Below are 14823 nucleotides of genomic sequence, written 5' to 3'. Positions count from 1 at the left end.
CTCTTCTCATTGAGGCTTTGCTTTCCTAACTGCTCTTTTCACAAATCACAAATCTTTCCTCAGTTACTACGATCCCTTTCCCTCTCTCTCTTTCTCCTCCTCCCTCATGGAGTGCTCTAATTGAAGAGGCATGTGGTCTACGCCCCTCTTGTGGGACTCTGTCATTGGCTGCAGGCAAAACATCTGAGACCAGGCGCCTGCCAGGTGGTATCTTGTTAAGACGGCCATGCGCTGACTTCCCTCTCTTTTTCTTTGACTAGATCCATCACTTGATTCACTCTTTCACTGCTTATGGTCCTCTGTCTTTCCTCTTGCTCTCTCTCTTACTCTTCTTCCTTCTGTCTTTCTCCTATCTTGAGAATTAGATGCATAATTATTGTTTTCTTTCTTTCTCTCTTTCTTTCTATCATTCTTTTTTCTTTTTTTCTACATTTCTTTCTTTCTTTTCTTCCTTTGTTTTTAATTATTTCTTTTTTTTTAGCCCCTTTTTTCTCCCAATTTGGAATGCCCAATTCCCACTACTTAGTAGGTCCTCGTGGTGGCATGGTTACTCACCTCAGTCCAGGTGGCGGAGGACAAGTCTCAGTTGCCTCCGCTTCTGAGACAGTCAGTCTGCGCATCTTATCACATGGCTCGCTGTGCATGACACCGCGGAGACTCCACGCACAACTTACCACGCGCCCCATTGAGAGCGAGAACCACTAATCACAACCACAAGGAGGTTACCCCATGTGACTCTACCCTCCCTAGCAACCGGGCCAACTTGGTTGCTTAGGAGACCTGGCTGGAGTCACTCAGCACACCCTGGATTCGAACTCACGACTCCAGGGGTGGTAGTCAGCGTCAATACTCGCTGAGCTACCCTTTAATTATTTGTTGTCTGTCTTTCTGTCTTCTTTCTTTTCCTTTCTTTTCCTTTCTTTCATTTCTTTTCTTTCTTTCTGACTTTCTTTTCAGTCTTTCTTTTCGGTCTTTCTGTTTTGTATAGTTGTGCATGTACAGACTGTGGTTGTTTCTGTGCTTTACACTTTTTATTATCTTTTTATTAAATTTAGATCAGTTTTTTATTTATTTATTTATTTTTATTTAAATTTTTTGCGCAGTGGCTTTTCCTAGAAAGAGATGTTGATAAAATACAGAAAGCATAGATTTTACATTTACATTTTACATTTATGTAAAATGTCCAAAGCGACTTAGAAATGAGGAGAACAATAGAAGTGATTCATCCATCAAAAGGTCATTTCAGTGAGGTTCGGTGGGGCCCATCCTAAGTCCAAGGTTCAGGCAGTGGCATATGAAGTATCCGATGTCTTACAGTTGGAGTTGGCATCAGTTCATCCTCTGAAGTCCATCATAAAAGGCTGAAGTGATGTCTGGCTAGCACCGGCTGCATTTAGTCGTCATCACTCAGAGACACATAGCAGTGGAGTCCGACACCAAGCAGGAACAGAACTGGATCTGTCCGGTTCTGGTAACCTCGGGATATGAATCGTTGACAAGTCTATATGTAATATATAATTGTTGATAAGTCTAGCTGAATAGTTAAGTTGTGATGAATTGCTGGGCTCGTTGGAAGCACAAGGAGCTCTGTCTTAGCAAGGTTGAGTTGGAGGTGGTGATCTTTCATCCAACACGAAATGTCTGCTAGGCAGGCTGAGATCCGGGCCGCTACCGTCGGATCATCAGGCTGGAATGAGAGGTAGAGTTGTGTGTCATCAGCTTAGCAGTGATAGGAAAAGCCATGTGCCTGAAATGATGGATCCTAGTGATGACATGTATATGGAGAAGAGGAGTGGTCCAAGCACTGAACCATGAAGCACCCCGGTAACTAGTTGGTGAGACTTAGACACCTCTCCCCTCCAAGGCACCTTGAAAGACCTACCTGTGAGGTAAGACTTGAACCAGTGGAGCGCAGTTCCTGTGATGCCCTTTGTTGTGAGGGTTGACAGGAGAATCTGGTGGTTTACTGTGTCAAAAGCAGCAGACGGATCCAGCAGGATGAGTTCGGATGATTTGGATGCAGCTCTCGCCAGTCTCAGAGCTTCAGTTACTGACAGTAGGGCAGTAGGGTAGGGTAGAGTGTCCGCTTTTGAAGCCAGACTGGTTGCTGTCTAGCAGGTTGTTCTGTGTAAGAAAAAACGAGACTTGGTCGAACCAGACTCTTTCAAGTGTTTTAGCGATGAATGGGAGGAGGGATACTGGTTTGTAGTTTTCTGGAAGTGCAGGGTATAGGGTAGGTTTCTTAAGCAGTGGGGTTACCTGAGCCTGCTTAAATGTGGCGGGAAAGGTACCAAAGAGAAGAGATGTATTAATGATGTGAGTGAAAGCAGGTAAGTTTGAAGGAGTAATGGCTTGAAGGAGGTGGGAGGGGATAGGATCAAGAGGGCAGGTAGTAGGATGGCTGGAAAGGAGAAGTTTGGAGACTTCCTCTTCTGAGGGGGGAGAGAAAGAAGGAAGAGTGAGTGTGATGTTAATGTGTGTACATGGGTTTGTGGTGTGGAGAATTGACAGCTGATGGTTGTTATTTTATCTATGAAAAATGTGGCAAACTCATCAGTTGTTAGAGATGATGCGGGAGTGGGTGGAGGTGGGCAAAGGAGAGAGGAATAAGTTTTGAAAAGTGTGCATGTATAAGAAGAACTTAATTTTGTTCTGATAGTATGATGTTTTTGCAGTGGAGACATTTGCAGAGAAGGAAGAGAGGAGTAACTGTTACATACTTAGGTCAGTAAGATCTTTCAATTTTTCCTCTCTGCTGCACTGAGTTTATAGCGATGTTCATGGAGAACATTGGATAGCCAGGGGGTGGAGGGTGAAGCGCGGTCTGGCCTGGATGAGAGGGGACAATGTTATTTAGACAAGATGTTAAAGTGGAGTATATAGAGTTAGTAGCATTATTTGCATCAAGTGAGGAGAACTGGTTAGAGGGAGGAAGTGAGGATGACACCATAGAGGAGAGTCTGGAGGGTGAGAGTGAGCGTAGGTTATGCCAAAAAGAGACCTGAGAAGGACTGTTTGTTGCGCCAGAAGGCAAGTTAAGGTTGAAACTAAAGAAGTAATCAGAAGTGTGCAGTGGAGTAACAAGAACATGATCAATGGAGCAGTTACGTGTGTAGATGAGGTCCAGTTGGTTATCTGACTTGTGAGTTGCCGCAGTTGTTTGAGGTCAAACGAGGAAAGCAAAGTGTGGAAGTCTGCAGCCTGAAGTATTTCCAGGTGGATGTTGAAGTCCCCAAGTACCACAAGAGGGCTGCCATCTTCAAGGAAGGTTGAGAGCAACACATTCAACTCCTCCAAGAAGATGCCTAGCTGACCTGGGGAGCGGTATGTAACTACAAAATGGATTTTAACAGGGTGGGTGACAGTAATCGCATGTCATTCAAAGGAGATATTGTCACACAGAGACCCCACCTCTCCCAGTCTGACAGGGGGTGTGGGAGAAGTGAAGTTGGTGGAGAGGGCTGTGGGTGTGGCAGTGCCCTCTGGTCTGATCCAGGGCTCAGTCAGGGCCAGAATGTTGAGATCTGAATGACTAGCAATGGACAGAATGAAGTCATCTTTGTTTACAGCAGACTGGCAATTCCAAAGACTGATAGGAAGAGAAAGTAATTTAGCAGAGGAAGTGGGGATAGTGTGCAAGTTGTTAGTATTGCGCTGTCTCCTGTGTCTGGAGCATGAGTGACAAGTGTTAGTGATAGTAGGAATTTGGAAGCACATAGTGGTATAGGATAGAGAAGAAAGATGTCAAAAAGCAGTAGACAAGACAAGCATCACTCATTCAGTATTAGAATATTTATAATAGAATAGAATATTTCCTTTTCCCCCCAAGCGCTGTTCATAGTGTTTAAATTTACTAAAACTGGTCAAAATTTAATAGATTGACAATCTCCCTCTTGGCATCACTTCTTCACACTTCATCATTATCTTAATCTTGGTCTACGTGCACCAGATACAATTTGTGGGAAATATTGATTTCTGTAATGTATTTTCTTATTCCTTCAGGAATAGACAATGAGCATATAATCAGTTCTTGGGGGTGAAGTTTGAGCCCATATCTGGACAACTGGTTTGGATAGTGCATCTAAATTCAATTATTTTCACTGACATATTTTTGCCGTTATCTTCATAAACTATTCCGAACACATGCTCAGTAAGTGTGTGCTGATCAGTAAGAATCTATTGTGTTCTCGCGAAATGTTAGGCGTTTTGGAAACACGCTATAGTAATCTTTCCCGTGTTGCAGGGGGAGGCACCTGCTATCACGAGTGATTGATAAGGATGTGGAATGCAGGAATTAAAAAGCTGTGTAATGTGTATGCATGTGGGTTTTGTGTGTGTGTCCGCACCACAGGGCTAAAAAGATCAACAAGCCACATTCTAGTGCATTTGAAGCAGTATACATACTTAATGTGGTTATTTTTCTGTGTGCCTTGTTGAGGGACTGCGAACTCTCTGGTCCACTTCTTTCATCACTCTAGCCTATGGCGGGGTCAAAGGCTAAACAGCCCTTATTGACACAGTGGAGCAGAGCAGGTAAAGAAACAGGAGAGAGTTTCAATTCCACACAATAATGGAGGAGATACCTATACTGTAGCTGGGAGAGAGTGAGGGATGAAGAAGGGAGGGGAAAAAAGCAAGATAAATCCTTCAAAAACATTCTAAAGATTTACTGGAAGAGACTAATCCCTTATCACATTAGCAGGACAGTTGTAGCTGCATGCCTTCATCTGTGTGACCAGCACTTCTCACAAATCCAGTTCCATTCAAGTCAGAGATCGGCTCACTTTGTTTGGATGTTGTGCGCCAAGCTTTGGGATTTGTGTAAACAAAACTTGATTCATTATGTAACATTAGAATTTTAAAGAGGAGAAATTAGGGTGTTATATGGAAATGGCAAGCAGAAGCCTTATTTTCAGGTCTTGTTGTATGGATTAGATAATATTTGGTGCTTGTGTTACAACAATGAGCTACAAAATGTGAAACAGTGTGTTTCAAATGCCTTCATATATCCTGAATGTTGTATAAATTGGTGTAATTGGTATAATTTTCATCAAGATTTTAAATAAAATTTAATCTGTGGTATCACTGACCTGCTATAACTGTTCAATTGTTTGCTGGGATTGGCATGCTGAGTTATTATTATTATTATTATTATTGTTATTATTATTATTATTATAGTAATGAATACAATTTTCTTTTAAGGGTAGTGTTACTCTGTAGTAATTATAATTAGCTTTGTATAAAAACAGTAGGCTACAAGTTTATGTTATGTCCTCATTTAGGTTGCATTATAAACATCTGTGTATGTGTTTGTGGATAAATGTAAAACATTCCCAGTGTTTTATGTAAGATGCCACCAGTGGCTTGCACCATTCTTTTGTCCTCTCAAAGCATATGCATATCTCTATCCCACACCCTGCAGTCTATTCAGCACACAAAGGCTCATATATCTGGATCACTGTGAGATAATCAGGCTAGTGTGGCACCCCCTAGCGGTGAATGCAAAACATTGCTGCATGGGAGGTTGACAGCATATTAAGGGATGAGAGAGCAGGCCATTGTATCACACTTTCAAGGTAAATGAGTATAATAATTGTTCTGGTAAATAGTGTGCGCAGAATATAAATTAATACAAGAGCTGACAGTGTTTTGAATGAACAGCGATTTAAGAAATATGCATTAAAATATAGTTATATTTATGGAACAAAATTAGCTGAAAAGAGATTTTTAAAGTGAAATGTATTTGATCATGTTTGTGTATGTGGTATTACATGTTCCCACACTTTCAGATGGCTGACCCCTGACTTTGGACACTTAATGGCTTTGTGCAGAAGTGCTGATCCATTCAGTAATTCCCTGTTATCTTGACCACAGCTTGTTAAAACACACACACACACACACACACACACACACACACACACACACACACACACGGGGCAATGAAAACCCTAGAAATTGCTTTCTGTCCTCTTAATAGAAAACGGATAAGATCTGATAGGCTCGTGTGTTCTCACAGTGTAGGCCTTTTACAGTGACAGCGACACCCCTGTAGTTTAACACAGTCTTGCAATTCACACTCATAAAAGTCTATTTTGGGATCAACAATAGACATTAAGGAGTGATGCGTATATGCCTTACAGGTCCCTTACCAAAAGTACCAGCAGTTTTCTTTTCTTTTTCCTTCCTTTTTAAACAGCAGATGTTCTGATTTCATAAAGAGATAGTTCACCCAAAAATTACTGATCTAAATTACTCACTTCCATGCCACCCCAGATGCATATGACTTTCTTTCTTCTGCAGAACACAAATGAAGATTTTACAAGTGAATGGTGACCAGCTCTTTCAAGCTCCAAAAATCACATAAAGTCAGCATAAATGTAATCCATATGACACCAGTGGTTTAATATATGTCCTCTGAAGTGATGCAAACACTTTGGGTGAGAAACAGATCAATATTTAAACCTTATTTACAATAAATCTCCCTTCCAGAATGTGAAAGAATGTGAACTTAAATATTGATTTTTATTTTCTCACCCACACCTATTATATCACTCCTGAAGACAGATTTAACCACTGGAGTCGTATTTATTACCTTTATGTGCTTTTTGGAGCTTGAAAGGTTTGGTCACCATTAACTTGCATTGTATGGACTTACAGAGCTGAAATATTCTTCAAAAAATAGTTTTTTGTTCTGCAGAAGAACAAAAGTCATACACTTCTGGGATGACATGAGGGTGAGTAAATGATGAGAGAATTTTCATTTTTGGGTGAACTATTCCTTTAAGTTACCTGCAGGCTAATTACCATATTTTTGAACCGCTAAACACTGGGGAAAAAATGCTGACAAACATGTTACACCGTGTCCTAACCAGGGGTGATGCAATAAACTTCCAGTGACAAACAATATGTATTTACAAATTCATTGTGATCCCTCACACCACAACATGACACAATCACAGCCAATCAGTAGATATTTGAGATTTAATGTACAATTACGTATGTGAAGCAGGTTTTTGGACCAATGAGATTTCACTGTAGGTGTGGCTACCAAGCGCAATGGAACAGAAATAGAAACCAAGCATCAACAACATGTCCTACCATTTGTGTTTGTTTCAGTAACAGCTGGTAAGACAAAAACATAGATTTTAAGGGCTGTTCACTCTGACAGCAGTTAAGTAGGCATGGAGGTGGCCAAGTCTCTGTGCCCATGGTTGCTGTTAGGGATGTGCCACGGTGGTCGACTAATCGACTAGCGGTCCAACAGCTAACTAGTTGATTAGTGGGTTTGACTACTAACATTAATATTTTAGTGGTGGTGGTTTTAATGGGAGACACAATTCTCATATTTATTGAGAGACGCAACATCTTGGAGAGCATTTTTGTATGATTATAGCTTGCTGTGATTAATAGTCAGCAGAGTAAAACCCTCTGCAAGAACTTTCGTCTCTTTAATGCTTTAAGTTTAGTCCATTTATGCACCGCTGCTGTGACAGCCATGAAAGCGCCACATTAACAGTGCATTACAAGAGTAATGTTCCAGTATTTGAGGTGCTTTGGAGAGGTGAAAGTATTTTGCTGATTCTGTCTGAAACTGCTTAAATAAATAGCTACAGTAAAATATGTTTGATGTCATAAATTAAATTTGTACCAGTGTTATCTTGCAGTTCTGCGCTTTTAAGTGCTCAGTCACTTTTTTTATTTTGTACTTGTTTTTACTATTATAGTTTTGCGCACTAAGGTGTTATAGTTATGTAGTTATACAGTTATAGCCTATTTATTTGTTGCATAACCATTAGTTACCGTTTGAAATGCTGCTTCTGAAACAGGTCTGATATGCATGAAGTTGAACTTTTCACAACTTTTCGTCAACTCTCATTGAATACAAATGACTTCAGGCCACTTTGTTGCTGCAAATCACTGCAGATTGTCAGTGTGAACAGCTCTTTATATGAATTTATGTTGAAGGGATAGCTTTTATCGCTTACACTTCATTGCGTCGGGCCTGGTTGGGACCCTATCAACTTTTTACTTTTTTGAAGCAATAGTTATACTTTTCATTAGCTTTACTTTACATTAGCTACACCTATCTTTACATTAGCGGTGCTTTGGCTGTATGTACAGAATAACAATTTGTCAAATATAGCATTTGTATTTAAAAAAATCTTTGAAATGTTTGGAGTGCCTAATGTCTGAAGGAGGGCGTTATTGCATTAGTTTCATCTGTGGTATTGTTCTCAGTTCAGCTCAAGCTGAAAAATTGCTTTTCCCGGGCTCTGCGCATTCCCTGTTGTTCCACCCTGTCCCTCACCCATTAGTATGTGCCTCACATTTTGAGGAATTGCCTCTGTGATGATTTCTGACAGTGACGTTAATCGAAGCACCAAATGAATGGTATCACCGCAATTGAAAGTAAATATGCCCACCACCTCCTACACAAAACCAAACAAACTGTGACCACATGCACTCGCACTTAAAAGTCCTTCCACACACACGTGTGGTGCCAGAAACGTAAACATAAGTTCACACTGCCACAGATCAAGGGAAACATACTGACATTTAGAATGTGTTGATAATAAACAGTGGGAAAATACCAACACTCTGAAATGATTTCCAGATGCCTCTCAATTGTTTTCCAAATTGATTTTATTTGAGGATGTTCAGGGGTACCTGCACAGAAACCTGACCCCGTAATTAGTCAAATGTTATTTAAATACATAACATTCATGGCAAAAATTCACACATGTTAAGCAGCTCTAAAGCATGCCCAAAACAGAAACACTGACGTTTTGGGACGTAAATAGTGCTTCCAGTATAGACAGTTCTGTTAATTATGAGAGATAAGTTGCAAGGTGATGCTCGCTTCTGGTGTAGACACAGTGTCACCAGCTTAGTCTCATTACTACTCTTATTAATTTTTTATGAGATGGCGAAATCGTAAGATATCTTACAACTTGGCTTGTATGAAAAGGTATGACTTTTATTACCATAGAGACCAACCAATCAACAATCAGAATTTAAAATGGATACAATACAGGCATAACATTTTAGGTAGCTTTCTATCCAACAACAAATTTGAACACATTTTTATTTATTTATGCAGTACAAAAGACTGATTTATGTCAACAACCTGTAATACACTTCCCTCGTCTCTTTCCACAGCCCAATGTTTCCTTTCTTCCATGGTACATAAAAGTTACTTTCCTATTTAAATCATTGTTAGGTTTAGGTTTGGGTTAGAGGTTACACTATAGGAAAAATCATAAAATATCGTTCATTGGTTCGTTATTTTTCTCAGTTGGAGAAATATTCATACGTTTTTGTACAAGCCAACTCGTACGATTTATTATGATTTCGCCTTGACGTTCTGTTATTACAATTTGTTATAAGACTGGGTTGGTGTAACATTTGTATAGCCCTCGAAACACGCACACACACACAAACACCTCCCTCTCTCTCGAGTTTCTGTTGTGAACCATTTGAACAGCAAGAAGGAAATAATAATAATGTGTCGCCACAATCATTTATATAATAATTCACCAATGAACCATTTTAATAAAAAAACTCAAAGAAATATTCCGGGTTCAATACAAGTTAAGTCCAATCAACAGCATTTGTGCCATAATGTTGATTACAACAAAAATGTATTTAGACTTGCCCCTCCTTTTCTTGAAAAAAAAAAAGGCCTTTTTAACCCTCCAAAAATTGGCCCCATTCACTTCCATTTTAAGTGCCTCACTGTAACCTTGATTTTTGCTTCTTCTTTTTTTAAATAAAAGAGGGGCAAGTCAATACATTTTTGTGGTAATCAACATTATGCCACAAATTATGTTGATTGAGCTTAACTTGTATTGAACCCAGAATATTCCTTTAAGACTGTGTTCAAATGGGCTTCAGAATATCACTTTTGAGTCTTCACTTTCATCTGTGTCACTATGGGCATCAAATTATCTGTAACGTTGCTGCTGGCATAGGCAATGATGATGACGATGAAGTGAGAACCCAAGTGCAATTTATTAAATAAACGTGAAATCCAAAACCCTAACTACACGTGAGCTAAACTAAACATAAACATGAACATGACTTGACTTGACTTGATTTAAACATGGCTTGACATAAACGTGACTTGACTTAAACATCTACAATCACATTCAATACTTGACAACTAGACAATGCAAACATGAGGGCTTAAATACAAGACATGGGAGAACATAAACCAGTGAACAAACAGAACTCATAACAAGCTAATTAAACAATAAACCAATGAAAACATGACACATGAACATGGAGGGAAAACAGAAATCACATGACAAGGGAAACAGGAACTAAACATTTCAAAATAAAAGACACGAATCAACAAAATACACATGACATTATCACTCCAAAATCCTAAATCAGTATATTACAATTGATATTTTGAGCACAGCTTCACATTAAGCTCTTGTCCTCTAAATCTTGCATTAATTGCTCGCCAGCAATTAGGCAATGTGAAGCTTCCAAAACAAAACGAACAAGGGAGAGGCAGAGGAAGTCAGAGAGAAAGAGAGAATTATGATTCCTCCCACCTATGCTCTGACCTGTTTGCTCATTCATAAGGCATTCCTTGTCGAGGTCCATAGAGAAACCAGCAGGATGTGGAGCAATTAAACATGCCGCGTGTTGTTTGAATACCAATGTGCTCCGCCGTTAACATGTGTAATCCCAAACCTCCAAAGTCTTTGTGCCACCTGCATCAAAGCCTCGAAGGTACTTTTCATTAATCTTTTTTTTTTAATCACTCATCTCCCACTTCCCTATTCCTGTTGCTTCATTTATATTGTTAATAAAGGATCACAGCAATGTGTACATTTGCAAATGGTAAGTCAAAGCAATGATTGCCCCAATCAGTTCTTATAGTGTTATGAATATAGCCGATTTAAACCATCATGCGACACTTCAACTAAACCTTTTACATGGTGCTTTAGCAAACAAGATTTTTCCTCTTTAAATCAATGCGGCCTAGCAACATTTCCCACCTCTAAATTGAGTGTGATTCTCCTGTGCGAAAAATTTCAGGGAAGCTCAACAGGGGCCACTGCTGTGCAGATTAACGCACCATTTACACCCATGCTTCCAAACACAAACTTTTCCTGCTGTCAACAGATGCTTCAAGCCTTTTCCTAATTACAGAAAGAAAGATGGAGAGATAGCATTAAGATCTGTGTAGACATTAGCGGGTGGTACACAACAGTACTAATTAGTTTTGTCACTAACGGTGATTCACAAGAGCCCACAAACAGCACTACAAGTGTGCCACAGTTTCATGGGCTTCGCCCCTCGCAAACAACCTCACCTTGGAATTTATCACCATAATTTTTGCAATTACACAAATGGAAATGTTATGTAAATTGATAGATTATTGGTCCAAATGTACCTTTGTGGCTTTATCAATCACATAGCAATGATGTAAATAAGCGTAAGAATGTCCCTGCTGAAATAAAACATCTAAACCAGCCTAAACTGCTTTGCTGGTCTTAGCTGGCTTTTAGCTACTCTAGGTGGCCTTCAAGCCTGGCTAAGCTGGTCTTCAGCTGGTCTAGCAATCTGACAAGTCCCAGTAAAACCCCTCTTAAACCAGTTAACAGACTAGCCAGGCTAAACGACAAGCTAATACCAGCATAAAAAACACCTTGCCTCTGAATGTCTCTCAAATGTGTATGCAAAAAGTTTTGAAAAATGTTTTGATGTAAATTGATGGATTATCTGTCCAAAATGTCACTCTGTGACTTTATAAATAAAATAAAAAATAGTGTAAAAAGGTCTCTGATGAGAAAAAGTAAACACTTTAGACCAGCTTAAGATTGTTAGCTGGTCTTTGCTGGTTTAAGATGGTCTTGATGCTCTCCCAGCCTGGACAAGCTGGTTTTCAGTTGGTCTACCTGATCTTTCAGCCTGACCAGCTGACAAGTGCCAATAAAACCCCTCTAAAACCAGCAAACAGACAAGCCTTACCAAGCTGTGACCAGCGCAAAAACAATTTTGCCTCTGAATGTCCCACCAAAGTGTTCGCAATTATGCAAAGGGATATTTAAAGTAAATTGATAGATTATCTGTCCAGATGTCATCCTGTGGATTTATAAATCACATAACAGTAATATAAGTGAGCATAATGATGTCCCTGCTGAAAAAAAAAGCTAAAAAACTAACCTAAGGTCTTAGCTGGTTTAAGTTGGTCTAGCTAGTCATCCAGCCTGGCCAAGTTTGTTTTCACCTGGTCTAGCTGGACTTCCAGTCAGACCAGCTGACTAGTGCCCAAAACCCCATTTAAACCAGCAAACAAACCAGCCTGAACAAGATGGGAGACCAGCTAAAACCAGCAAACCATCTTAGGATGGTTCAAGATGGGTTTTATTTTTTTTTTTTTTAGCAATGGTTTTTGTAAATATCTGTTCATCTTTAAACATAAGCAAACTCATGTGGTGGCATATCGAGCTAGTTTTCTCAGATCTGTGTGATGAGTGTCACGGTCAGCGTTCCAGGAGAGCAGAGGCAGGGCTTCATGTGAAGGGTGCTGCCAATTTTTTTTTACCCATATGGTCAGGGTATCTCTGACATAGCACTCTGCATGGACAATAACACTCAACAACATATGGCGTGGCCTATAAAATCAGAACCCCTCAAGGATGTTATCCATGGGGATCTGAACATAAGTAAGTGCCCACATATAGAGATATATGAGTATACTCCCCAACTGTAACCTCTGCAGAAGGTCGGTGCACAGTGGAAGGACAGTGAAGACGGGTAGGGACAATGGTGGTGATGATGTATTAGCTCTGTATTTCATTCTGCTGGAGGACATACCTTGAGGACATGATGATTTAACAACCCATTTGGACAAAATATTTATATTTCCTATGATAGGATACAGGTATTTGCATGATCGGTCACTCCATGAATAAAATAAATAGCGGGAGAGTGGGGTAAACTGTCACTTTTTAGGTGAGGGGAAATTAGATAAAGGTAAAACGAATACGCCTAATTATATTTCAGGATGGCTGCTGTCAATTAAAATGAAAAGAAAGCATCTAAGCCGATACATATATGACTTTTTAAAAAAGTGATCCAGTGACACAACATTATGAGTAGGCCTAAGCTTTGACATGTCACAAGGGGTAAGTTGAATTATTGGGGAATGCTCAAATAATTTACATCTGAAATACAAATATGAGCAAAAATTAGAAACAAAAAATACTAATGTAAAAGCCCGTCCAAAGTCTTTTTGTCTTCCAAAGGAAAAGGTTTAATAATTAGAGTATTTGAGGGTAGTGGAGCAATTTTCAAGATTTTGTAAAAAATATTTGTAAGAGTACTAGTATTTGCATTAGTATTTTCTGCATTTGGAGGCAATGACTGACATACCATCGATTATACCTTCTATGAAGAAAATTTACTTTGACATGCAAAAAAAGTGCATGTCAAAGTGGAGAAATTGGGAAGATTGAAATCACTTATAGGTAAAAAAAGTGAAGAAAAAAAAAAGCACGTTTTTTTAGCACAAAAGAATGCTTACCTCTACTTATCTCCTCTTGCAACACAGCTTACCCATCTCTTCCCTAATGATTGGTTTGCAGAAAAATTAGTACAGTTTTAATCTATACATTTCTTTGTATTCTGTGTGTAAAGGCCTGAGTATTATGGTGCATATCTACCATGCGTGTGTAAATATGACAACCTGGCTGTTCCAACCTAGTCTCATAGAATGAACATTATTATAAATACATTTTTGCAAATTTACTTTTACGTTCTGCTTTCTACATTTTGCTGCAGTTTCCTGGTGAAATGAACGCTTGAGGCACAACAACAACTGTGCTTTTTATTCACTTTGAAACAAATCACGGGTACTATGGCTGTTTATGACTTTATAAACACTTATTTTTCGCACTATTGCTCACACTCTGCTATGCTATGATATAGAAACACTTTTACTGTAACACATAATTTGAAAAACAATACATTTTTTACACTTGTATTACAGACCAACCTACATTTACACGTGTATTCCAACGTGATTAGCTTACGCTCTAGCTCACCTGACAGAGTGTTGGACTTTGCACTTGGAGACCAAGCCTCGAGCCAAGCCAAGGACGCTCAAAGAACGCATCCCCTCCCCCACCTCCCTCAGTTGGGAAACTGCAGCCAAATGTGTAATGAAGCAGGTGATTTTTGTTTGCTAAAATGTTGCCATTGTCACGTAAATTTCATGAGATCAGGCTGGACTGTTCCCTATGGAGATGTGGGTTTACAGCCAGCCACCTGTTTGGTCCACAATTTGGTCTCACCAGTGGGATTTATCATCACATCTCTCTCTCTCTCTCTCTCTCTCTCTCTCTCTCTCTCTCTCTCTCTCTCTCTCTCTCTCTCTCTTTCTCTGATAGGCTCCTGTGGAAAAGGAGATGTTGTGGAGCAGTGTGCTCTACCTGACCAGGCCCCAGCAGTGGTGCTTAGGCTGACAGAGGCACTGGAGAGACAGTGTGAGTTTGCCCCTCTCCCTCTAAATTAACACTTCAGAGAGAGTCATTCACTGGGTTCTGATCACTACGGGGGAGTCTATCATTCAATACAATGTATATTGAAAGCTTCTTGTAAAAAATGTACACCTTGATCTAAAAACTATGAGTAAATGTGCATTGCCTACTTTATACATGAGATATTATTTGTATATTTATTTGCATTGAAGTATTCTGATTTTTGGACATGATACCGTGGTATTCTTTGTGTTACTTTTGAATACAATGTAAAAAAAATACATTGATACATTAGAACTATGTGATACCATTATTTTGTGAT

The 14823-nt window shown here is 39.4% G+C and overlaps 1 protein-coding gene across 1 annotated transcript in view; it reads left to right on the top strand.

Moving 5' to 3' along the window:
• Window positions 1–14823, top strand: part of pik3r3b (phosphoinositide-3-kinase, regulatory subunit 3b (gamma)) — a 299954-nt gene that overhangs the window by 93560 nt on the left and 191571 nt on the right. The window contains exon 3 of the mRNA XM_051707774.1: window positions 14412–14507. Coding sequence (XP_051563734.1) covers window positions 14412–14507 — 96 coding nt within the window. The remainder of the gene's footprint in view (window positions 1–14411; window positions 14508–14823) is intronic.

Source organism: Myxocyprinus asiaticus, chromosome 9 (assembly GCF_019703515.2).
Source record: "Myxocyprinus asiaticus isolate MX2 ecotype Aquarium Trade chromosome 9, UBuf_Myxa_2, whole genome shotgun sequence".
NCBI classification, from domain to species: domain Eukaryota; kingdom Metazoa; phylum Chordata; class Actinopteri; order Cypriniformes; family Catostomidae; genus Myxocyprinus; species Myxocyprinus asiaticus.
Note: the sequence above shows the minus strand (reverse complement) of the source record. Positions and strands in the feature narration are given on the sequence as shown.